This window comes from Gouania willdenowi, chromosome 1, assembly GCF_900634775.1.
Source record: "Gouania willdenowi chromosome 1, fGouWil2.1, whole genome shotgun sequence".
Classification (NCBI taxonomy): domain Eukaryota; kingdom Metazoa; phylum Chordata; class Actinopteri; order Blenniiformes; family Gobiesocidae; genus Gouania; species Gouania willdenowi.
The window spans coordinates 36,059,578-36,084,998 of NC_041044.1; the positions used below are offsets into that span (position 1 = coordinate 36,059,578).

Consider the following 25,421-nt stretch of genomic DNA (forward strand, 5'->3'; position numbering starts at 1 on the left):
TGCGAGAGGACTGCATTCTGTTTAAAAACAAATCCCCTTCAAAATAAAAGCACTGAGCTCATGATGGAGATTTAACTTTTCTTCCTGATGTGTTGTGAATTGTGTTTGCTTTGGTTAAATGTGGCTATGAATAAAAATGAACAATAAAACACAGGCACACATTCTATTACAATCACCTTTATTCACTTCACTACAATTCCTCCACAGCTGACTCAGCAGGAATCAAACCCTTTTTTTCCCCCACTCATTCATTTTTAACACATTTTTTATGGAAAGGAAACTGAGTGCAAATTTAATTTTGTCTGTGATAAACCAAACTCAGAACTCTTCAGGTGTCGACTCTCTGCAGCAGCAAAGCAAAAAACTCAACCTCAGTCCTGTTTCATTTCTTACCTGTGGAGAAAAACAAAGAAATAGACATTGTTCAATGCTGGCAGGTTGGAAGTTTAGATCGACGTCATGTATGATGCCATATTTGACGTGTTGTGATAAAATTATTTATTTTGAATAGACATGTAACCTGCTTTGATTCAATCTGCTTGAAATCAGTTCATTTAAAGTAAACGGAACAATTTATCAAATGTAGAGCATCGAAACTAAACGATCGGTGTGAAATTGGCATTACTATCACCACCTGGTGTTCATAGTGAGTAGAACTCCACTTCTTAGAAAAGCAATGAAAAGCTCTTGGAGAAGAAGTAAAAACACCTAAACTGCCTTTTATCCTCAAGAAAATCTGTAGTACTTTACTTTCCCATTGTTGAGAGTTACAGTTACATAACTTTCCTGAAATTGAGAAAAGAACAGACAAAGTTCACAGAAGCTCAACCTCATTACTATATTACTGAAGGGCAGCTGTAAATAGGCCTGTGTCAGCAAACAAGTGGCAAATCAATTATTGCATTGATCTTCCTATATAATTGATTTATTCATTAAAAAACAAAAACAAACATTAAATGTATTAGACCAACCAATGAAACAAGAAATAAGGTGAATGGCTGAAGAAAACGGTGGAAGCCAGTTTTTTTTTTACTGTTAACTACGGGAATTATTTTCATAGTTTTTGTTAAAAATACAGTTTTACCAATTTTTTCAGTGATTGCAAAAGTTATTTAAAATCATAATATGCACGACAAACTTTAGCTCCACGACAAGAAAGATAAACTGCCTTAACATGCCTGTGTGTGTATGTCTGGGTTGGAGTCGATTATAATTGTAATCACGTAATTGATAATTAATTACAATTACGACAATTGTAATTGAAAAAATATATTGCTGTTGTAATTGTAATTGAGTTTTGATAATTGACTTTGTAATTGTGATTGGCATGGAAATTATATAAAAACTGAGAATTACAATTAAGCAAACCTGGTGAACCATGTTCTATGGTTTATACATATGTAGTTAACAATCTTTAAAACATGCTTCATATCAACTTCTCCCATTGTCAGTTCTCCTGTGGATCATTTTACCATTAAAAAATAAATAATAAAACATATGTGACATAAAAAAGGCTCAGACACCAACACCAAAAATATTACAATTCTAATGTAAAAGGAAGCCTAATAACAAAAACAAGAGATGAAACAAATTGGATGATAGATAATATTTGTTTGTGTATTTTACAGCTGATTTAAAACACTGTTGCTAACACAGATGCTAACACACAAAAAAGGTCAGTTCTGTGGGGTGATTTATTTCAGGCTCAGTAATTGTGATTCATTGTAATTGAACTTAAATAATTGAGAACACAATTGTAATTCACCTTCTGGGAGGAAATAATTATCATAATTGAAAAAAAAAAAAAAAAAAAAAAAAAAAAAAAAATTGGAAAATAATGGCAGCCACCATAATTGAGTTGTAAATGAACATGGATAATTGAAGACATAATTGTAATTACCCCCAACCCTGGTGTGTGTGTGTGTGTTTGAGTTCTTTCGTCCTCTGACCTGGAAGTTTAAGCCACTTGGGCAACTTTCCCAGGTCAGATCGCTCGGGTTTATCGTTGTGAGCGCGTGCAGACAGAGGTTTCTCGTCCTGTGTTGAATCGCTGGCGTCTGAAGGAGACTCTGAGCTGAGCATCAGCTCGTCTTTGTCTGCAGAGCTGCAGGGTGGTGTGGGCTGGAGAATGCAGCTGCAAGGAGTCAAACTAAACATTTAGTAAATGCAAACACCAGGATCATCAGCATATAATGAGGCCACGGAGACGTTCTTTTGTTGATTTTAGGTGTCAATAGTTGTGCACAGATATGGATCTTTACAAACATTTATGGCCTATAACTAGGGATGGTTACCTTTCACATTTTAACCAATAGATACTCTGTACCTGTGAATCAGTAATGGTACTCAACGGTAGAAACATTTTCGGTACATTTGTGTAGTAGCAGATGGTAAATAAAATTTCAAAATGTTCAAATTTACTATATTTATTTGTCATAATAATAACAACAACAACAAACAAATATATCAAACCAACATCCAACTGTTTATATTGTAGCAACATTTGTTGCACAAATGTCTTCATGAAAACTACAACTACAAATTGTAGTTTTTAAAATTATTTTCATTATTCTTAATAATGCACAAATGAAAAAGCAGCTCTATGTGACAGGGCTCTTTATTGCAAGTATTCTACTTGCATGTAAAAAAATAGATGAAAACATATGTGGACCTCGAGAGCCCTTTTCGGCCAAAAGAACCAAGTTTTCGTTTGGTGCTATTGCTAGTGCCAGAGGTTAGGTGGCTCTGATCCTGTGTATCTTAAGATGTGTGCTGAGGAACCCGTTTTGGTACCAGGCAAAACCGAAGGAATTCTGTTGGTATCTAAAGAAGTACAGAACTCGGTACCCATCGCTGAAAGGCAGACACCGTTGTCAGAAACATTATACAATATTCAAATATAAGTAAATGAGTGATTTTCACGATTTAATTTTTTTTCCTTTATACAGGTGCTGGTCATAAAATTAGAATATCATGAAAAAGTTGATTTATTTCAGTTATTCCATTAAAAAAGTGAAACTTGTAAAATGTACACATTCATTTCACACAGACTGACATATTTCAAGTGTTTATTTATTTTGATGTTGATGATTATAACTGACAACTAATGAAAACCCCAAATTGAGTATCTCATAAAATTAGAATATTGTGGAGAGGTTCAATATTGAAGACACCAAATTAACTCAAAACACCTGCAAAGGCTTTTAAATGGTCTCTCAGTCTAGTTCTGTAGGCCACACAATCATGGGGAAGACTGCTGACCTGACAGTTGACACCTTGCACAAGGAGGGCAAGACACAAAAGGTCATCGCTAAAAAGGCTGTCTGTTCACAGAGCTCTGTGTCCAAGCACATGGGAAGGAAAAGATGTGGTAGAAAAAAGTATACAAGCAGGAGGGATAACCGCGCCCTGGAGAGGATTGTGAAACAAAACCCATTCAAAAATGTGCAGGAGATTCACAAAGAGTGGACTGTAGCTGGAGTCAATGCTTCAAGAACCACCACGTACAGTCGTAGGCAAGACATGGGTTTCATCTGTCGCATTCCTTGTGTCAAGCCACTCTTGAACAAGAGACAGCCTTGGCTAAAGATAAAAAGGACTAGACTGCTGCTGAGTGGTCCTAAGTTATGTTCTCTGATGAAAGTACATTTTGCTTGTCCTTTGGAAATCAAGGTCCCAGAGTCTGGAGGAAGAGAGGAGACGCACAGAATCCACGTTGCTTGAGGTCGAGTGTAAAGTCAGTCATGTGTGAGTGATGGTTTGTAATGCCATGTCATGTGCTGGTGTTGGTCCACTGCGTTTCCTTAGGTCCAAGGTCAACGCAGCCGTCTACCAGGAAGTTTTAGAGCACTTCATGCTTCCTGCTGCTGACCAACTTTATGGAGATGCAGATTTCATTTTCCAACAGGACTTGGCACCTGCACACAGTGCCAAAGCAACCAGTACCTGGTTTAAGGACCATGGTATCTCTGTTCTTGATAAACTCGCCCGACCTTAACTCCATAGAAAATCTATGGAGTATTGTGAAGAGGAAGATGTGAGAAGCCAGACCCAACAATGCAGAAGAGCTGAAGGCCACTATCAGAGCAACCTGGGCTCTCATAACACCTGAGCAGTGCCACAGACTGATCGACTCTATGCCACGCCGCATTGCTGCAGTAATTCAGGCAAAAGGAGCCCCAAGTAAGTATTGAGTGCTGTACAGGCTCATACTTTTCATGTTCATAGTTTTTATGTTCATACATTTCAGTTGGCCAACATTTCTCGAAAAAAATTTTTGTAAGTAATATTAAAATACTAAATTTGGGATTTTCATTAGTTGTCAGTTATAATCATCAAAATTAATCGAAATGAACATTTGAAATATATCAGTCTGTGTGTAATGAATGAATATCATCTACAAGTTTCACTTTTTGAATGGAATTACTGAAATTAATCAACTTTTTCATGATATTCTAATTTTATGACCAGCACCTGTATTTAATTTCTTAATTATTGTATTCTGTTACTTATTTTTGTGCCCTGTGTCATGTTTTACTACCTTGCGTTAATCACTGTGAATGTCTGACATGTGCTACATGATGTTGCCTTGATTTGTTGGGCAAATTAAAAAAAAATACCATTCTAAATTACCACAGTTATAATCACACAAACATTGTTGCCTTTACTGTAAATAGTATCTCAGTCAGCCATGTTTTTGACATTTGATATTTCCACGTGGTGAGTCTGCTTTATGCTTTAACGGAGATTGGAATTTTCAATTCGGAAACGCAGAGTTCCGAGTTGCCTGGAACGCAGCATAAGTTATCAAATCATTATCTAATTTTGAATCATCTCATCATTGGACAGATAAATAAAATTACATATTACGTCATGATCAGTTAATAAATATCATGCCTTCTTAGTTAAAAGCTAAATGAGATAAAAGGGCTGGAGTTAACTAGAGACGAAGCAGCAACAGGTGGAGAGCTGGCGCTATCTTTAGAAGGAAGAAAAATGCAGCCTGTGTGTAGGAAATGAGGGCGTACGGGCGGCACCTGCTGTTCAGGCCAAACCTCAAAGGGATTCCACAGATGGCAGCATTGTGACAGGAAAATGGGCTGGTTACAGGGAGATACATGTGCATACATACCAGTGTTGGGAACGTTACTTTAAAAAAGTAATTAGTTATAGTTACTCACTACTTGTACCAAAAAGTAACCGCGTTAGTAACTAAATTACTCTATAATAAAAGTAACTCATTACCAAGTAACTATTTGCGTTACTGTTAAAAAAAAAGTTGCTATATGTCAAAGAATTCTGATTTTTTAGATGCGTGTGTCGTGAGGTGCTTCATTAAATTTGAGTTGCTTACAACGAATGTCGACGAAATCTTCACTCCTGGATATAATGTACACTTCACATGTACGTTCTTGCCTTTGACCATAATTAATTTAAAGTGTTAGTGTTTGTATCGTCACCTTAAAAATGACAACTTTTCATCAGACTGCTCCACGCTCACCATCTCTGCTGCTTCATCAAATCTGTAGTGGTTGTGTGTGTGTGTCGCGTGTGTGTGCGCGTGTCACGTCGCCTGAGCCAATCATAATCACTCACCTTGTTTTTAACCCGCCTCCTCCTGCTGGCACATGTGTAAAAACACTGGCTCTGATTGGCTATCATGAAACATGACGCCGCCTTAGCCAATCATAATCGCTCACCTTGTTTTTATCCCGCCTCCTCACAACAGCTAAGTATGAAGCATGCATACAACGCATACATGTAATGCACCGCATTTAACGTTCAGTAACAATAACGGAGTTGTAACGGTGTGAAAAGTAATTAGTTAGATTACCCCGTTATCTAACGCTGTTATTTTAAACGCCGTTATTCCAAACACTGATATATACACACCCAAACACAGAGACAACCATGCCCAAGTTTAAACACACACACACACGCACATACACACGTGCACATACCTTGCAATGGTCTCGTTTGCTTGCAAGGCGGTGACGGAGGAATCAAGCATTTCTCTCTTTATGTAAAAGTCTGTGTGGGGAAAAAATAATGACACAGGGTAAATGTTTGTAGTTTGTTTTTCACTGAGAATAAATGGCATGTTTTAAAGGGATACAAAAACAAACCTGTCTTTTCATCAGAGCCAAAGTACACAAGGGCCCCAGGAAACAAGTTAGCCTATCAAAAGACAGAGAAATGGACAAAAAGTTTCAATAATGCAGGATTGTATAACAATGGCACCAAAGATGATGAGATGAGTCTCAGTTCTAAACATGTGATAATGTCTTTGAGGCAAACCCCAAATTAAACTCCAATTAAACGTTTGGTGAAAACACTTTTAAGAGTCACATTCCTCCACAGTTGGAGTCTTAATGAGGATAATGGGACCAGTCGCAGCCGTACAATTAGAAAGTGAAACCACAAAAAAGCAGAGCAGACATTAACCTGAAAGAGTTAACTAAAACATTGAAAACAAATGTGTCGTAAAATGTGGTTTAACTCTTAGCACTATGTTTCGTACACAAGTCCTCTGAAACCAGTTATAATGGGGGTGTATCGTTTATTTCAGACATGGGCAACCAGCGGGCAAACAACCAACAGGCAGCCCTCAATCAAATTTTGTGTGGCCCCCAAAGTACACAAAATAAATGACTCCAAAAAATCATAAGAAAATACAAAAAACAGTAAAAATACTGAAAATGACTCTAAAAGCCTACAAAATAAAAGAAACACACACAAAATGAATAATTGAAAAATACAAAATAGTACAACAATTATGCACAAAAGACTCCATAAACACAAGAGATGAATAGAAATAAATAACTGTAAAATTAACTGACAATAAAATTATACAAAATGGCAACAACAATGTGCAAAACAAAAATATATACAATAAAATAACAATTGAACAGACTTTAATTGGTCCACACACAGTGTAGGGTGGCCTTACTAATACACTGCAACAACAATCCCAGACAACATCCTTTTATCTGGCTTTGAGTAGTTTGTTAGCTAAATTGGGACAGACCAGCCTAATTGCTATTATCACAGTCCTGTGAGCAAGAAACAATGTGTTACAGTAAAACTACCAGCATTCCTGCTACGCGGCTTCCTCTCAGAATAGCACAGGATCTCTCTCTCTCTCTCAGAGTAAAAAATATAAAACCGAGGAATGAAGAGAGAGAAAAAGAAGCAGAACAAATCCTGATGGAAGACAGAGAGGGAGACGGATGAGGGAGGGAAATCCTGGTATCAAAGGGCTCTGGGTTGGAAAACATTCCTTTGCTGACATGACACAAACTGATTAAAGTGTGTGTCTAAGAGTGAGTGAGTGAGTGAGTGAGAGTGAGAGTGAGAGTGAGAGAGAGAGAGAGAGAGAGAGAGAGAGAGAACTCATGTGCATGTGACCAAAAACGACTCTGTAAGTTATTGATGTAGACGGGAAAGCAGACCCAGACATAATTTGTGTGTGTGTGTGTGTTTTTAATCACAGTGAGGATATTAAAGATGTGTCACCCTGCTCAGTGCTTTAAGGCAGTGGTTCTCAACCTTTTCAGTCCACGACCCCTAAGTAAAAGTGACCGGGGACCCCCACTGTACCCGAAGGTGTTAGAACACAGACATGAACATTGAAAAACAGACATGTAGAGACAGGGCCATCTATAAGGGGGAATAGAGGGGTGAGCTTTTTGGGGCCCATCCATAAAGTCAGCAAAATGATGGTCCATTGTTCCATGAATCTATTATAACTTTATTTATTTATTTATCTGAATGGAATCTACTGTTATCCAGGAACTTTTTTATTATTTGCAGTCAAGTATACTGTATAAGTATACTTAAAGATGTAATCATTGTTTTAGTCAGAAATAAAATGGGTTAAAAGTGACCAAAAATGGTGGAAAAGGTGGTGAAATGCACAAAAAGTGGTTAAAATTTGCCAAATAGAGTGGCCAAAAAAAAAATGATAAAAAGGGTTCAAAGTGTCACTATTGGAACAATTAGTTTAAACTGGCAAATAATGGGCATGACAAATTGTGAATGTGGTTAAATGAAATAAAATATAGTGAAAAGAGGTTAAAAGTGACATTGATGGGCCAACATATGCAACGTTAGGTAGAAAAGTGGTGTAAAGGGTTTTTAAGTGCCAAAAATGTCTTGAAAATGGAAAAAATGTGCAAAAATGGCATTGAAATTTGATGAAGTGGCAGAAATGTAGAAAAAATGCATTAAAAAGAGCAAAAATATGGTAAGTTCAGTGTAGTTGCAGAAAAATGGTAGAAATGAGCAAAAACGGGCTGAAATTGTTAAAAAAATATTCCTCCCAGTTTCTCACAACCACAAATGGGATCCTGACCCCAAGGTTGAGAACCCCTGCTTTAACTTACTATAAAGGGCTTGAGGCACAAATGCATGCACAGGAGAGAGATGAGGCTGAGGTCAGAGTGGGTGAAACCAGGCCAGGAGGGTTCAGAGGAGGACAGGGAGACAAACAAAGAGGGACGAGAAGAGACGGGCTTCAGACGAAACCGTGGAATGAAGAGGGACGCGCACGCACACAATTTTAAAGCTGCTGCCAGAGACCATAATCAGATAAAGACATAGCGTAAGACTCATAGATCAATAAATTGAAAATCATTTGCTCAAAAAAAGATGATAAAGGTTTTAATTGCCACTGGAAAGCTTTTTTATACATCTCAATTGTAAACAATCTCTTATTGACATTGTCAAAAAAGCTTTGTGCATTGCATTGTGGGATGTGGAGTCCTAGATGCAGGTGCATAGAATAGTTTTTACTTCATTCTTACTGTGATACGTCCGTGGAAACATCAGAAATGTATTGTAAAGTCAGTGGTTTTGGAGTTTAATTCCATCTTTTTCAATGGGTGATAATAGAATGATAAGTGGGTACTCTCAGGGTATGCAGGTCACGTGTTATGACATGGAAGGCTCAGGGAGTAGGTAGGTCATAAGGTTGGTAAACCACTGAGTGAGTGGATGTTATTTTTTGTGCCGACGCCTCGAAGGCACAAAACCTCATTGCATATCAAGAGCCTTTTTGTTTTCAACTGTCACTGATGTTAAAGCAAATACTATCAGATGAGAGTTTTGGAGGTCCTGAAGATTTGCTACTTATTCTAGAAATAACAGCACAAATGCTGGAACAAAGTATTTGTAGCTTTTCAACTGTTACAAATTCTAAACCCTGAGACTGAAAAGCTACAAATCATCAAGGCTGCCAGCATGAGAGTGTGTGCGTGTGTTTTAGAGCGAGAGGAGATCAAAGTTAAGATTGTATTAACCCCATGAGCCAGTCTGGGAAAAATCAAGCCCAGCTGGGGTCAAGGACAGTGAACAAAGGGGGGGCACAAGTGTGAGTGGAAGAAAAGGGAATGCGAGGAAGCTTTGAAGAGGAGCGATCGACCAGCAGATACATTTAACAGTGTCTGTACGCGTGTGTGCTTTGAAAGGATGTAGAGCTTAAAGAAACTTGTTGTGGATTTTGAATTACATGGTCTTACCTGGAAAAGTGTGGCTGTGTGGTTGTCCAGAATGGTTTTTGGTGGGGTGATGACTGAAAACAGAAACAAAAAAACAACATAATCACAGAACAATACACCTTAAATGAATGAGCAACAAAACTGCCTTCAGATATGATAAAATATTTGAGAGCCACACAGTGGATGTAAAGCACACAAGGACAGCATTTAACCTGCTCTAAATTAATTTAAAGATTACTAAAGTCTTTTAGTTACATTTTTTGTGTATGAGGTAGTGTTGTTGATCGATTCGAATCCCGCTCTTGACATTTTAGTCAAACCCATTCAATTTGGTGTAATTTGTTGTAAAAGTGTCAGAGTGACTGCCCTCTATGAGTTGAAACCTGGCTATTCCAATCAAATTTTTACTATTGGCTGAGAATGGTGGTTTGTGACGTTTCTGTGGCTTTTAACGTCACAAACCACTACTGTTAGCCCCGCCCCGCCTATAAAAACTAGCACTAGAGTAGGTTGGATTGGGAGAACTGTGAATAGAGAGCATTGAGTAGCTAGTTAGCATAGCATAAATTGTTCTTTGAAGATTTTATAGTATAGACTGGGTGTGTCTTAACTGCTCCAGGAGCCCGGCCCATAACCAAGGCATTTTTTTAATTTCCAGCCCAAACCTCTGGGTTAAGTTTTCAGTTAAATTTTAATCAAACAAATCTATTGCAACCTCTTTTTTTAAGCAATCGGCATCCTTATCCTTAGCCTTTTCATGAATCAATGGAGTGAAGCTAAATATCCTTCCTTACAATTTTTAGCTCGGAATCCTACTTTTTAACGAGGAGAAGACCTAAAATATGCTGATGGGTGATGGGGGAAGAACTGTCTAATCTGTTCTAATTGTGTTTTTATAATAAGTGAGTTCTTTGTACTTGTGACCAGTCGAGAATGAGATGCGAGAAAGAACATGTTGATGCAGGATGGAGTGGGTAATCATTGGAAAGTAAGATGACACTTACACAGATGGAAACTGAGCTGAGGATCCTCCAAATGACTTCTCACAAAGTGTCTCACAGCATCAACTGGGCACAAAACACACACACAGGGAACAAATGAGCTGCAGCAATACAAAGTCTGACTGAGCCACACCCACAAGTGCTATCGTGTGCCGACTGCAAGTCCGTCCTCAGGAGGAATTTCCCTCCAATTTGTTGTTCTTCTCGGTTGAGGTGCATCTAATCCCTTGAATTACAGACCTGTCTCATTCTTTCTGTCACTCTAGCGTGGCTGCAGACAGATAAGCGGGGAAGGAAGCCACAAGAAGCTCCAACATTGCAAAAATACCTGTGGCGAGCCAGCTGAAATTAACACACACACACAAACCTGTCTCTAGAGGTCTGAAGAATCCCTGCAGAACACATCTGTCTGGAAACTGGACCCTCAGGACAACCTGGAGGTGCACATTTGAAGGGATTTAGTTTAAGTCTGTGGGACAACAAAGAGGACTTGCTACATGTACTCACTTTAGGATATCGATTCAACTTCTCCATTATTTGTGATTCCCTTAAAGATTTTGTCATCAGCGAGGCCTCCTCCAATGATTTCCTGTAACGATGAGAAACATACAGATAAATATGTCACAGTGAGATCAGCAGGAAATAAAATCACAGAGAAATGAAAGTGAAGTGCGCTAGCAATCCCCCCCCCCAATGCTTGCGTGTGTGGTCATGTACGTGTCATGTAGACATAAATGCTTCAGTTGGCTTAATTTCACCTTCAGTAATTACAGTCATTGACATGGTAGCAGCATAGCGTGAGGCAACTAGTGAAGTCAGTGCAAACGAAGATTAAAGTGTGCAACCTGATAATGGTTGTTTGCAGGCTGGAAGATTAAAGTCAATTCAGAATTACTAATTAGTCCCTCGGCATCGCACTGGGATGCGTTTACAGTGTGTGTAGGGCTGGGCGATATATCGAGACTCAAGATATATCGAGTTTTCTATTTTGGCAATATAGAAAATTACAATATTGCCTACATACATATATATTTATTTTTTTCTAATATCTTATTTTGTTTTAAAATACTCATTTTAGAAGTTACTGCTTTCACTACTGCTCAGAACAGCATGAAAAGCACAGTTAGAGGAATTACTGAGTGTGTTCTAACTCAGACCTTTCCCTAAACAAGCCACACTACAGAACGCACTCACATGGGCTGTCCCTTAGAGCAGAAAAAGCCAAAAGTGGAACATATTGTGCAACTGTTTGTTTATAAATGTGCCTGTGTGGCATTTTGCATCAGCAAATTTAACCCAAAATTATGTTTCTGGTCAGACTTCATTTAAATTAAAATGATCAAGATTTATTTCATATATTGCCATTTAAAAAAAAAAAAAAAAAAAAAATCAAGATATGAGTTTTGGTCCATATTGCCCAGCCCTAAATGTGTGCATTTTCTTTTCATTTGAATGGAAACATTTGTGCACAAACACAGAATGCTTCAGGGTGTGCAGCTTTATACATTTGTGCAGGTGGTTTCAAGAGTATTCAAAAAATTAAATTTTTACAAGTTTGCAAATATTTCCTCATTACTGCAATAGTATTGTCTGCATTACTGAAATCAAACACAGCACTGACTTAACTCTCACAAACCTAGAGCCACTCATGTGCAGTTAAAAAAAAGCATTTATTGAAATAATTCTTCAAAATCTGAATGTTCCTGATTTTCAATGACAGGCTAATTTAAATTGAGCAGCAAGTGGTAATACTAACCAGATACAACAGGGTTGATCACATTCTATCCATATTTCCCTCTTTCACTGACTTTAAATCAAGTCATTACTAACTTAATTTCACATTTTTTAAACAGAGGTCTTCGTTTCAAGACCGCTGAGTTAATGAAGCTTCCTAATGAAACAATAAATTGACTTCATGGAACAAACTCATAGTCTCAATTCAGGACAAAAGAATCTCATCTACTTTATAGACGTGACCTTAAACCAGGACCCGAACTGCTAGAAGCTGCAAATATGCTAACTGCTAACAGCTGCAAATATGAAACAAACATTACAGTTCATTCAGCCTCTGCTGTTTTGGATCCATGTACAGAAGCCTGTTTGAAATGTTTGAAATCTCTTGCATGATTTTTATTGTATGAAAAACACTAAAACTTAAGTCCCTCATAAAAATAATAAGAGCATCATTGATATCTTTGACGCATGGAAAACAGCAGCACTAGGGGGAAAACAGGTTTGGGTTTGATTCCCAGCCTGTATGTGGGGAGTTTGCAAAATGAAAACATGCATTTTAGGGATACTGTAGAAACAGAAGTAGCAGCTCATTCACAACAACCCAAACATTCAATCTGACCCATCAAAATAAAAGTTTTTTTAATTTCATGTGGGTCAGTTGGGTTTTCCATATTTAACTACAATGGCTTTGAGACTGTGTTGCCTTTTCGTGTAACCATTAATTACCGGTGTTGTGAGCGCAAAGGCCTGTGATGATAAATTCTTCTTCTCACCTCTCGCTCTTCAGCTGAGCAAAACGCTTCCGCACGTCATCTACAGTCACCTCAAAGAATTCATCAGGTAAATCTCCATGAACCCCAGACTGGTGAGAGATGGTGTCCAGGTGGTAGATCAGCGGCTCCCTCTCCACTGGCTACAGACAGCAAGTGAATAAATAAACATAATAAAGACGTTGAAGAAGACACTTTTACAAATTATTATTGTAACTACAACAACACTGATGCAAAATTTTATTCAAGTGAGCTTTCACAAACAGATCAGAAGCCTAAAGTTGCTAGGGATGATCATTTGCTCAAAAAACTATAGATATTATGGGTGTGCCATCTAAGAAACCTCACAATTTAAATCTATTACGATTCAGGGTACTACGATTAGATTATTTAACAATTATTACAAATCGATATTAACGATTATTTTTTATGTATCTTTTCTTTTTTCCCCATTCAGAGTTTCTTTTTTTCCTCACTTTGTGGCTACTTCATACTTTTAAAACAAGGTTTTATGTGTCAGTATCCACTAATTAAAGTAACCACACAGATGTATCAGCATTATCTTCATTTATGTCAAATCGGCAAACCCAACAGCAATCAGATTGTGAAATAACTAAACATAACAATATAAAAATAACAAAAATATTAGCTTAATCAGCTAATTTAATCTGAACAAACACAAAAACTTGGAGGACAATATTTCGCTTGACATCATTTTTGTACTAGTTTTTTTCCCGGTATTCCCAATGATATCACCTGGCCGGATTCGTGTATTTCCGTGTAAACCCCGAAACTAAAACAGCCGTAATTGTGTTGCCGCAACTTTTCAGTCTGGGACTTCACATCCCACAATGCAATGTGCAAAACTTTTCCAACAATGTCAATAAAAGTGTTTACATTGGAAATCAAAACAGACTTTTGAGCGACGATTTCAAGCTTTTACATCTTTTTCTCGAGCAAATGATTTTCGATTTATTAATCGATGAGGCCTAAACTATCTTCATCCGATAAAAAGAAAAACAAAGTTCCGAGCAGCTTTAATAAATGCTCTTACCTCAGTAAACTTCTCTCCGAAGTTAAAGTCCTCGCCTGGTGAGATGGCAGTGTGTTTATACTGTGAACAGAGAATAACACAACGGACGAGGTCGTACCAAATATAAAAACACAAAAAATACAAAAATCTGTTGATGCCACTAGCATTTGGTTTAGATCTTTTGTTCCGACTAAAATATGATGGAAGACCTTGTAAAAATAGCTACGTTTTGGAGTCTAGAGACCCACAAACAATTGTTATTTAATATTAATTATTTAAATAATCAATACCCACCAGTTATAAACCAAAGCAGTTTGAAGAAGTGATTTGTGAAAATCAAATTCTCCATTAAACAATCAAAAGGTATCAGTTCTGCATATCACATGTTCTCCCTTAACCAATGGCATAATTACGTCAGCAAACATTTAAATGAATGTAAATGAATCGATAAGACCCGACAGGTGGGTAAATGCTCGTGTGGCTTTGCAGACGACTTCCTGTATCCAAGAGGATTTTAGAATGCAGCTCACCTTACTGTTGGAACTGCAGCTTGACTTTGCTTTTTTGGCTTTAGGAGATTCAACTGCTGCACTAAGTGTTGATAAAGATGGGGACGATGAGCCTCCAGCTGCTTGTCCTCCTTCCGGACCCCCAAGGCGCTGACCACCTCCAGAGAAAGGAATGAAAGGAGGAGACGGAGCGGTGGAAGATGGATGGCAGTTCAATCCAGAAGGTCCAGCTTGCTCTCCATCTTCTCCCGATGTTTCCAACTTTGCAGATTTAATTTTAGGGCGAACTGCATTTTGGGGGCTAGGATCACAATCGTGCTGAACAGGAAGTTTGTTTTTAGCAGTGACACAAGTTGGCGTCTGAGAGGTTTCCATTGTTGCGTCGAGGCTTAAACTTTGCACTTCTATTGTTGACGTCTCTGAATGTGACGGATCTGACTGAGACGATGTAGTCGTAGTGGTTTCCTTGGCAACAGGTGGGGTTGGTAAAGGAGCAGTTTCAGTCAAATCTTCAACTTTTTCTTCTTCTTCTTCAGGTGTTTTTTCCTTTTTAAATAAAAACCTTCAACAACAAAAACATAACAGTAGATTTTATTACCTGTTGGTAGCTTTCAGAGTGAACCAGTGGTTGAACATAAACAGGTTGGATTTCATATGTTTTGGAGGCACGTTGCTATCAAAACTATGGACCAAAACATTTACTGAAGGTCACAGGCAGAGGTCGATGGTAATGCACTACATTAGATTTACCTAAAAGAGCATAGGGCAGGATTTGAGAAAATATAAACATGAATTTTAAGTTTTTTTTATTCTAATGGGTGATGAAGCGCTCTAAACCCAAGAGAATGAGTCCACACATATTTCTACCTATTTCCTTGAAGAGATTGTGTGATACATTTTGTACTGCTGTTACAGTACCGATTTCCCCGTGCAGTTCTGCAGACGTGACGTCAAATCACGCTAGTACGTGTTCTCGACTGCTTGGAGAGGCGTCCCAATACCAGAAATAACAAAGAATGAGAAGAAGATGGCTTGGAGACTAAAGGAACACAAGCACAGTGGACTAAACTACTGTTTGGTTCCAGAGAAGTATGCAGAGGCATGTGCACAGGTCTTGCAGTAAACAGTCACATGAACAGCGACTAAATAAATAACCGTGTCACAGTTGGAAGGCGGATCTTTTTTGTCATCTTAAAAGTACTACAACAAATTTCTGTCCAGAAATTGATGTTTGTGGTGATTGAGTGTTTAGCCTCCCATTTAGCGACTGTTAAGTGAATAGAGTTAGTGTTCGAAATTTTTTTTTTCTTCATATACTGTATATAATCAGTTCTGGGGGTTGTAAAGTAATTATATTGACTGAAGTATTTTTCTCGATTGCCTCTGTTACTTGTAAGTACTGTAAAAATTTTTTACTTTTATTTATATTGAATGTTTGGGTTAGATTGTTATATGTCCTGTGCTTGTCATTTTGAAAGAGGTCTTGGAGATGAACGAATTCCGCTCTCTTTCCATATCTTCAGATAGAGCGGTGTTTTTCTATTTCCAAAGTCGGGGTTGTGCCAAATTGGAGAGAGCATGCTCGTTTTAACTGGACGTTTATAATGTCCAGGGCTTTCTACCACGCATTTGGTTTGCTAGGGAATAATGCATGAAGTTGGGGGCTTCTAAACCACCCTCGCTTTTATTTTTCTGAAGGATTGAAAGACTAATTTTGTTGCTTTTATTCCTAGCATAGAATTTTGTAATTGCAGAATTTAATCTTTGGAACCATTGCGTTGGCGGTTTCAGTGGGATCACAGAGAACAGATTTTATGTAAGATTTTTGCTTTAACTAAAGCTATTCTGCCAAGGAGTGTGATGGAGAGATTGTTCCATCTCCGCAGATCTTCTGTGACTTTATCCAACAGCGGATCAAAATCTTATTTTAATTAGTTCATTCAAGTTTGATGATATAGTTAAGCCTAGATATCTAATTGTATTTGTGAGGGAAAGGTATTGTGGTTTTTGGGCTGCAGGAAACAATTGTTAATGTCAACATCAGATCAGCAGGAAACAAGTGAACATCAAACACAAACAGGGAAGCAGGTAACAAGAGACCCATCGGATCTATTTACATAATCCATTGTGCACACCATGTATCAAAGATAAGGATAATCCATGATATTGGGAAGAAAAAGGAAGTTTTTCAACGTGGTATTCCTTTATAACTGTCCTCTGCTCCATTCTTCCTCCACCGCGGATCACAGCTGCAGGTAATGAAGAACGCTGTGCGCAAACGACACTATGTGACCGAACCCAAACAAGTTCTAAATATCTGTCCAAACCCAGCCCGTCCGGTGCCGTCGGGTTCAGTCGGGTATCCATCCTCTATCCACAATATCAGCTGTGCTCTGGTCATAAACAAAGAGCTGATGCGCTCCCCCGCTGATAGCCGCAGTTACACTAACCACTGTGGTGTCACTATGGAGTGTCTAGATCCTGCCCTATGCTTATTTAAGTAACATTTAAAAGGGCATACTTTTAGTGTTTTACTGTTTTACTTGAGTATTTTGTGAAGAAGAAACGCTACTTTTACTCCATTACATTAAGTTACATTCTGCTCGCTACAGAAACAATTGAGGCAACGATGGCTCGGGTGGTCCAGAATTATTATTATTTTTAGGTTAGAATCCTGTCTTTGATTCCACATCATTCCAAATTATTTAGGTCTAAACTTTATGCAAATGAATTAATATTTAAAGGTTGCATTAGACACTTGAAAATTGATCCATACTATAACATAGCCAGCCAAATACCGTGTGTTCATGCCGTTTATGCCCAGGACGTCCTTGAAAAAGATTTTTTTAAATCTCATGGGATATTTCTAGATAAATTCAGTTTAACAAATAAAGTAAACAAAAAAGGGGGCCAAGTGCAGTGTAATAACCCTTTGTGTTGTGCTTTGTGTACAGATTCTCTGCAGTTACAGCAAAAGTCGAAATAGACGCACAAGATACAGCTGCAAACAAAAAGCAAAGTCTGTGGAGGGATTTTCACCATTGCGCTGTTATTTACTGTCATTGCTGTTGAGTGTGTGTAAATAAACTTGGAGTATCTCACCTAATGATGGCGCTCCCTCCAGTGAGCCCCAGAGACTTTAATGTAGCCTTCTGAAGTGCATCTTGTCCACAAACCTACGCCAACAAACACACACACACACACGTAGGTGTGTTATCATCTAACGCACTTTCATCTATATCTGTTGTGAAACTGAGAGTGAAAGGAAACATAACACACCTCGTCTCTCATGTAAACACACACAGGTGTGGATCCTGAGGCTGACAGCTCTGATGGACTGCAGAGAGGTGGGGACATGAAAGATTTAAAAAAAAAAAAAAAATAAAAAAAAAAAAAAAACACTGGCGTGACTTTGTATTAGCTTTTTGTTTCAACATTAAATATCCATGCAGTGTCACATTTTCTGCATGTGTAAACCATGTGTGCTCAAACCTGAGCAGAACTTAATTGAACCATAAATGTTTTACTATCGCTCTCTTTCCCAGAGTTGTGTAATGTCAGTTCTCGGCTAACGCTCATTCCATGGAAGTGTAAATTCCTTGGCAGAAAAATAAGGGTTTGGAGTGATGTCATTTTAATGAGGATATGATGCAGGCTGGACGGATACGCGAGCACCTGGAACCGCACAGCTGGAAACTACTGAGCAACAGCTGCATCCAAGTGTGTTTGAATGAGCACAAAGATATGTGGGAAGCATCGTCACAGTTAAGATTCAGAGTCTAACCCTGAGAAACACTTAATTTAAAACTTTTATTTACTTCTATAATGTAAAACAAATAATTAGTAGTCTGCTTTGGTTAAGCCTTTTCTTTTTCTGGGTGAGGTTTTGTCATTTAACTGGTTATTTTGACTTCCATCTTAAAGTCAAACAAATACCGTAATTACCAGACCATAAGCCGCTACTTTTTTCCCACGCTTTCAATGACACGGTTAATTTGTGGACTTTTTCCGGTTTTACAAGCTTAATGCCACCAAAAATTGAGCTCCGTCACATTAGACCAGGTGGACCAATGAAACCGTTCACATTACATCAAATGCACTCCCACTGGATCATTTTGATCAGTCATTTTGTCATGATGAACACCCTCATTATGGCAAAGAAAAAGAGCAATTCATGTGATGTAGCTTTCAAGTTGTCACACAGAGACAGAGAGAGAGAGAGAGAGAGAGAGAGAGAGACAGTGCTGCAGCAATGTGAAGTAAAAGTCATCCAGTTTGCAATGTAGCGAAACAGCAAACAGTATTAAAATGTTAAATCACCACGTTAGGTTTGTTCAGGATTGATCTGAAGTCTGAGGCCGATGAGAAGCTTACGCAAGGAGAACTGACAGACAGAGACGAAGAAATAGGTGCAGACTTACGGCCAATAAAAATATATGTATTGCTATTTTAACTCAAAATGAACTACATCAATATAAACGATATTGTCCCATGTGATATCATGCTTATAAATATATCGATCAGAGAAGTAACGATTCACTCAACTCCCGATACGATTCGGTTCACGATACTGGGTTCAACGATACGATTCTCTCACGATTTATTTTACAAAATGAGACTGTAGACAAACGATGACTGAAAATTCGAAAATTTAAATTAAAATAGTGTACTATTTTATTTTATCTTTCATTGTCAAAAGAATCCCTTGATAAACTATGCAAAACAATGCAATTTAATTAAAAATAAATCCTGAATTAAATAATAAAGAAATAGTACAAATGAAGAAGAAGCCTATTAATTTAAATTCTGGCTGTACAGTAAACTAAGCAAAACTGCATAAAGGTTCCTTTTCTTTTTAAAAGTGCAACTGAAAATGTATTTTGTGCCTTAACAAGTGGACTTTAAAACAAATCCCATTTCAAAGAAAAAATATAAATAAACAAACTATCGCTGTCATTCTCTGATTCTCCCTTTCCTCTCTGTGTTCCTCTTACCTTGGATTTCACATGTTCTTTCTTTCTCACTTCTTTGATTTTGTCTTGGGGAAGCCAAAATGCTTCCACACTTCTGATTTAAAACATGGTGGTGTGTCTTGAATTTCAAATTCTAAATGGATAGAATTTGAAATTCAGGACACCTTTGAATCAATGTTTAACTGCCTCATGATTATTCTTTACATCCCTAATGTCAATAGAAATTGAAATATTAATATATATTGCCCAGCATTATGTTACACCTTGTGTAAAAGGTTTCAAACCCTAACCTGATCTGGGGGAAGTGTCTAAGCAGTTCCCATAGACTTTGTCCAGAGGAGAAGGAGTCTTGTAAACGAGATCCATCCTCCATCTGGAGAGCAATCCGGATCTGATGAAACCACAAATGCAAATAAATGCTTGTTACAGACGTCAGATATTATCCAAACAAACAAACAAATGACATCCAGACCTAATCAGTGTTAAACCTCCAGAGAGCTGAACTTCCCATGTGCGAGTGTGTTTACTCCAAGAGGTTGTGAAACGGACATCACACTCATTAGGTCTTTTTTTTTTGTTGTTGACTTCAAAAGTGACAGATGTGGTGAAGAACAGCAGCTGGATTTGATTTAAAAATGTAAAAAAATAAAAGGCACATAAATAAAACCGGTAAACAGTTCATGGTAAAGGCTTTGAAGATTTCCACTAGCCTTTATACACCACAAGGGTCAAATATATGTGGACACCATTTACAGTAGATACTAACTTCATGTGTGTCATGCACTTAATTTAGTGACGAAATTAGAGGAACAGAATCCACGTTGCTTGAGGTCGAGTGTAAAGTTTCCACAGTCAGTGATGGTTTGTGGTGCCATGTCATGTGCTGGTATTGGTCCACTGTGTTTCCTTAGGTCCAAGGTCAACCAGGAAGTTTTAGAGCACTTCATGCTTCCTGCTACTGACCAACTTTATGGAGATGCAGATTTCATTTTCCAAAAGGACTTGGCACCTGCACACATTGCCAAAGCTACCAGTACCTGGTTTAAGGACCATGGTAACTCTGTTCTTGATTGGCCAACAAACTCGCCTGACCTTAACCACATAGAAAATCTATGGAGTATTGTAAAGAGGAAGATGCGAGACGCCAGACCCAACAATGCAGAAGAGCTGAAGGCCACTATCAGAGCAACCTGGGCTCTCATAACACCTGAGCAGTGCCACAGACTGATCGACTCTATGCCGCATTGCTGCAGTAATTCAGGTAAAAGGAGCCCCAAGTAAGTATTGAGTGCTGTACAGGCTCATACTTTTCATGTTCATACTTTTCAGTTGGCCAACATTTCTAAAAGTCTTTTTTTGTATCAGTCTTAAGTAATATTCTAATTTTCTGAGATACTAATCTTGGGATTTTCACTAGTTGTCAGTTATAATCATCAAAATAAAAGAAATAAACAGAAATATATCAGTCTGTGTGTAATGAATGAATATAATCTATAAGTTTCACTTTTTGAATGGAATTACTGAAATAAATCAACTTTTTCATGATATTCTAATTATATGACCAACACCTGTTCATCTATGATATAGTGAATCAAAGACATTTTTAAAATGCAAAAACCCAAACTTGAGTACAAAAATGTTAAAATTGCTCTTCTATCACTAAAAACAACTATTATTAAGTCATATGTGGTTCCCGAAGTAAAATGAGTTTAACACCTCATAAAAAAGTCTCCACTATTTTTAACTTTCTTTGGTGATCTATCAGCTCCATACTGACTTCTATGATTGGGATATAATTTGTAAACAAAAGATTTATCTTTCTACATCATAGTGACCTTAAAGTGTTCAAAGGAGCACAAAAGATTATCTCTTTATCATGGCACCTTAAATGTGCGAAAAACTCTAGGGAAGAGGTGAGCATAAAGTTTCAACCTCAAAAAATATGTATCAAAAGAGGCAAATTGGCTTTAATCTACTGCTAAAATCTTGGTGTCAGTTACCAAACCCAATGGAAGTAGAGTGCAGTACCTCAATAGTTCAGAACTGCTACCACAGAAATAAGTGAACCAGCATATTTTCAGTCAGGATTAGGATTACCAACCTGGCTGTCTGCTTGTTTTCTTGTGCTTGTAACCATTTCCAGTTTGGCATTGTTGGGCAGGTTGGCAAATCTCCAGGGCAGCGTCAAGTCGAGAATGCTCCTCTGAAACCTGTGGAAGGTGGTGACAAAGGAAGCACAATTAAAAATAACGAGACAACTAAGAAATTTCAACTATGAAGTTAAGTTCCAGTAAATCTCATGAGTCTTCCTTCCTGTAGAAAGGTTTGAACTTTACATTTCAGGTGTTCACATTGACATAATCAGATGCTTCATTTCCAACATTATGAATTAAGTTGGCAGAGGTTATTCTTTCAATTGATATGAATTTTTGATCATCAAAAATCTCATACTAGTTCACAAAAAGGGTGCACTGCTTTGGCCATATCTATGAGACAATAAGCCTTTTCACACTCTAGAAGTGCACATGCGTGACCTGGAGGGGTCATAGGTTGAGAGTAGGACTGGGCAAAAAAAAAAATGATTTAATCGATTAATTGAAATTGTAGATAAAATCGATTTTTAATTTGCAAATTCAAGTTTAAAACAAATACAATATATATATATTTTTTTCATTTTATTTTTAAATAATTTTCTTTTTTCCCACCACAGTTTTTTCAAACTTCTTTGCATTCCGATGTGAGCCAGCCCCCTCTTTGTTTACCCTTTGAGTAGGCTATATGTGTGCCACAGCCATGCTCAATGTTTTATTCGCACTATGCTGAGATGCTAAGCGAAGAGTTTATTATTTTTTTAATTGTAATGTTATATGTTATAAAATATGTAGTTATCTGATTTCTTAATCAGAAAATGTAAGCTACTGTGAAGTTGCTGTTGCACTTTTGCTTAAACCTGAGTTAAAGCTTGAAATAGTTGAATGACAGAGCCTCATTTACTTTTTATTTTGGGATTGTTCTATGCATTTTAACTCTTGAGGACAATCACAGCAATAAAGTTGCACTTTTGACAATATATCTGATGTCTGCACTCATTTTTAACTGCATAAAAAAAATAAATCGAAAATCAAATTTTTCTTTAAAAACTCGAAGATTTTTTTTTTTAAAGACAAAATCGCCCAGCCCTGGAGAGGGATATAAATGTAAACAAGCCCGTTCACTGTTGATATTTCCAACCTAACGACATCTGTAATATTATTCCAGAGATCTTTAGTGTTTTAATAGTGTTTATATTATTAATATTACACATATTCAGACTCAAGGAGGTGACCAGGGTTTTACGCTGATGCCACTTTCGGCCAATCCGAACACTTTTAAAAACCAAAGGAAGCAGCTCAGCAGCAGTATGGAAGCCAGGCAGTCCATCGTTTCCACACAGGTGACCCCTGGTGCACGAAAACACAGACTACCTGGGTCTCTAGCCGGCGCAATTTGGACTCTATCCGGAAATGATGCACATATCCGAGCACTTTTGTAAAACCGATGAGAAAAGCAGTATCAAAGCAACAGAACTCTTGACCTCACGCGTGAGAACTGAACAAGAGTGTGAAAAGGCTTATTACATAGCCTCAGCCTGTGGGTTCACTTCTTTACTTTTGGGGACTATAAATAAACCCCAACTGATTTTATTCATCTACTGTGTTGTTATCCTAATGAGGGTCCACAAGTGTTTTAACTGCTGTAATTTAAAAATGAATCCACAAAACCCCTTTACTTAATGCTAATTGTCAATTAAATGCACAACTTAAATGCTGCAGCTTAGTGCATTTTGAATAGGAGAATTGCTTTTTTACAAAATATGTTGACAATCAATTTGAGGCCTTAATCCTACTTGTTTTGGAAGGTCTTTTACTTCTTAGTTATTTCACATTTATTTACAGTCAGAGCAGGACAGCGTTAGTCTCTGGTAATGCAGGAGTTGTCGTCATTAATTGTGAGTAAAATGTCCCGCTGTGATTTGTAAGAAATACTGTAGATTGCTGTGAAATGTCAATTTACAAAGTAGATTATTGTGGTTTTGATTATTTGGTTGGTTTACAGTCTGGACAAGGATTTTAGCTTTTCTGAATTCAACACATTACTGTTTGTATAATCAGTGTATCTCATTTGTTTAGAAGTGTGTCACCTATCTGTGGCTATTGTGTTTTTTTTAATAGTGTAAAGCAGTATGGTTTATAGTGAAGCATTTGCTGTTTTAATTGAATTATTTTACAAAATGCATTTCTCTTGTTTAGCGTTTTCCATCACAACCGAGAGACGGAAGTGCAAGAGACGTGATACTCATTGAGGAAACAATGGAATAAATTTTCACAAAAAGATTTTTTCTTTTTCTTTATCAAATCTACTTAACTCAACCAAAAAACATACTTTACAACCATGAAGGACAAATAAGTAGAAGTTTACTTCATTAACAACTCAATTTATTTCAGCTATGAGCAGTGGATTTTTAAAATTCCCATTCTTGCAGTCAATACATAGTAAAATATGACTTTATCGTTAAGACAATTGGGTAATTTTGTTGTTTTATTGAAAATACAGAAACGAGACGTAAAGAAAAAGCTAAAAACACAACCATGATGGTTTTTAAGGATGACATTAATCATACTTTTGATTATATTATTACACATTTGCGCATTCGTGGCTATTTGAAGCTTCCAGACTCACTTAAAAAAAAAAAGGTAGTATGATTCCTCAGCAGGATGCTCTGTTCATCATCTACCTGCTACTCACTTTAAACCGTGATCCTCGGGGTTAAATCCATGTTTTCTGCAGACGTCCTCAAGAACCTAGAGGTGTCAGACAGAAACCAGGTGTCACAAACTATCAGAATAAACATTTACATTTAATGACAGCGTAAACATAAACTGCACTGTCACGGGCTAAAGACGGTTAGCCACACAAGCTAACCCAAAGCTATCTACTTCACCAATGTTTCTTGACACTTCGATAAAATTGGACATAACCCCTCCATCGTGACCATGCTGAGTACTGTTTCCATCCAATACCTGCAGTAATGGTGTGTTTGGAGACACTTTAATGGTTTGTCTCCGTCCGTTTGGAGTAAGAACCATAACAGCTGAACCACTGGACGCCATTGTGTATCATGACGTCAGATTGTTGAAGAAGAAGAAGGAAAAAAAAAAACTTTATTGACATATGAACAGTGTAGACTGAAATTATTTAAAGGGCCAGTAAGCGAATTGGTTTAGTGAAGGTGACTGAACTTACGGTGAAAGACTTTTGCAAATGAAGAAAACAAATAAGGAAATGTGTCAACACTTTTAGATTATATCGTAAATCTGTTTGAATATTTGTAAAAGTCTTTTATAATTTGTAATAAAAAAACGATTGTGAAAATTTGTCACAAATGTTAATTTGTTGCAGCATTTGTAATAGTGTGTTTTGGGGTTTTTTTTTTTTCAAAAATGTTGATTTATTTTTTCATTTATTTTGTGGCCTTTAAAAAGTGCTTTCCATTTGCACTATGACCTCAATCGGAATTTTTCTTGAAGAGGTTGAATCTTTAATCTTCACTGAAGAAGCCTCATAATTTATCACAATGAATATGGCCTGAACGACAGAGAACCTCCATAAACACTTATAATATAGTCTTGAGACATTAAGAAAAACATACAGGATTGTCATAAAACCTACCTTTAAATGCCTTATTGCAGAGGTTCCAAACCTTTATTGGCTTGTAACCCCATTTTGACCCCCACAGACATTTTTTTTAGAATTAGTTTTTGATCGTGTTTATGTGCACAAAGTGACAAGTGCGCCACCTCGGAAATTTCTGTACTGCATTTCATTTGAACTAGAATACAGTTATTTGAAGGAAAGTGTTTATTT

At 37.3% G+C, this 25,421-nt stretch overlaps 1 protein-coding gene across 1 annotated transcript; it reads right to left on the reverse strand.

Annotated features, from left to right (window-relative positions):
• Positions 1 to 161: 161 nt before the first annotated feature.
• Positions 162 to 24,696, reverse strand: aspscr1 (ASPSCR1 tether for SLC2A4, UBX domain containing). The gene is made up of 17 exons (XM_028458433.1): positions 24,578 to 24,696; positions 24,303 to 24,358; positions 21,619 to 21,727; positions 19,808 to 19,908; positions 17,824 to 17,881; positions 17,647 to 17,720; positions 14,566 to 15,106; positions 14,057 to 14,116; positions 13,006 to 13,145; positions 11,006 to 11,087; positions 10,866 to 10,932; positions 10,502 to 10,564; positions 9,519 to 9,571; positions 6,126 to 6,177; positions 5,961 to 6,030; positions 1,950 to 2,134; positions 162 to 393 (listed from the first exon to the last, which is right to left on the reverse strand). Exons 1-17 carry the CDS (start codon positions 24,665 to 24,667, stop codon positions 383 to 385), a joined length of 1,812 nt encoding a protein of 603 aa, XP_028314234.1. The 5' UTR covers positions 24,668 to 24,696; the 3' UTR covers positions 162 to 382.
• Between the last annotated feature and the right edge of the window lie 725 nt (positions 24,697 to 25,421).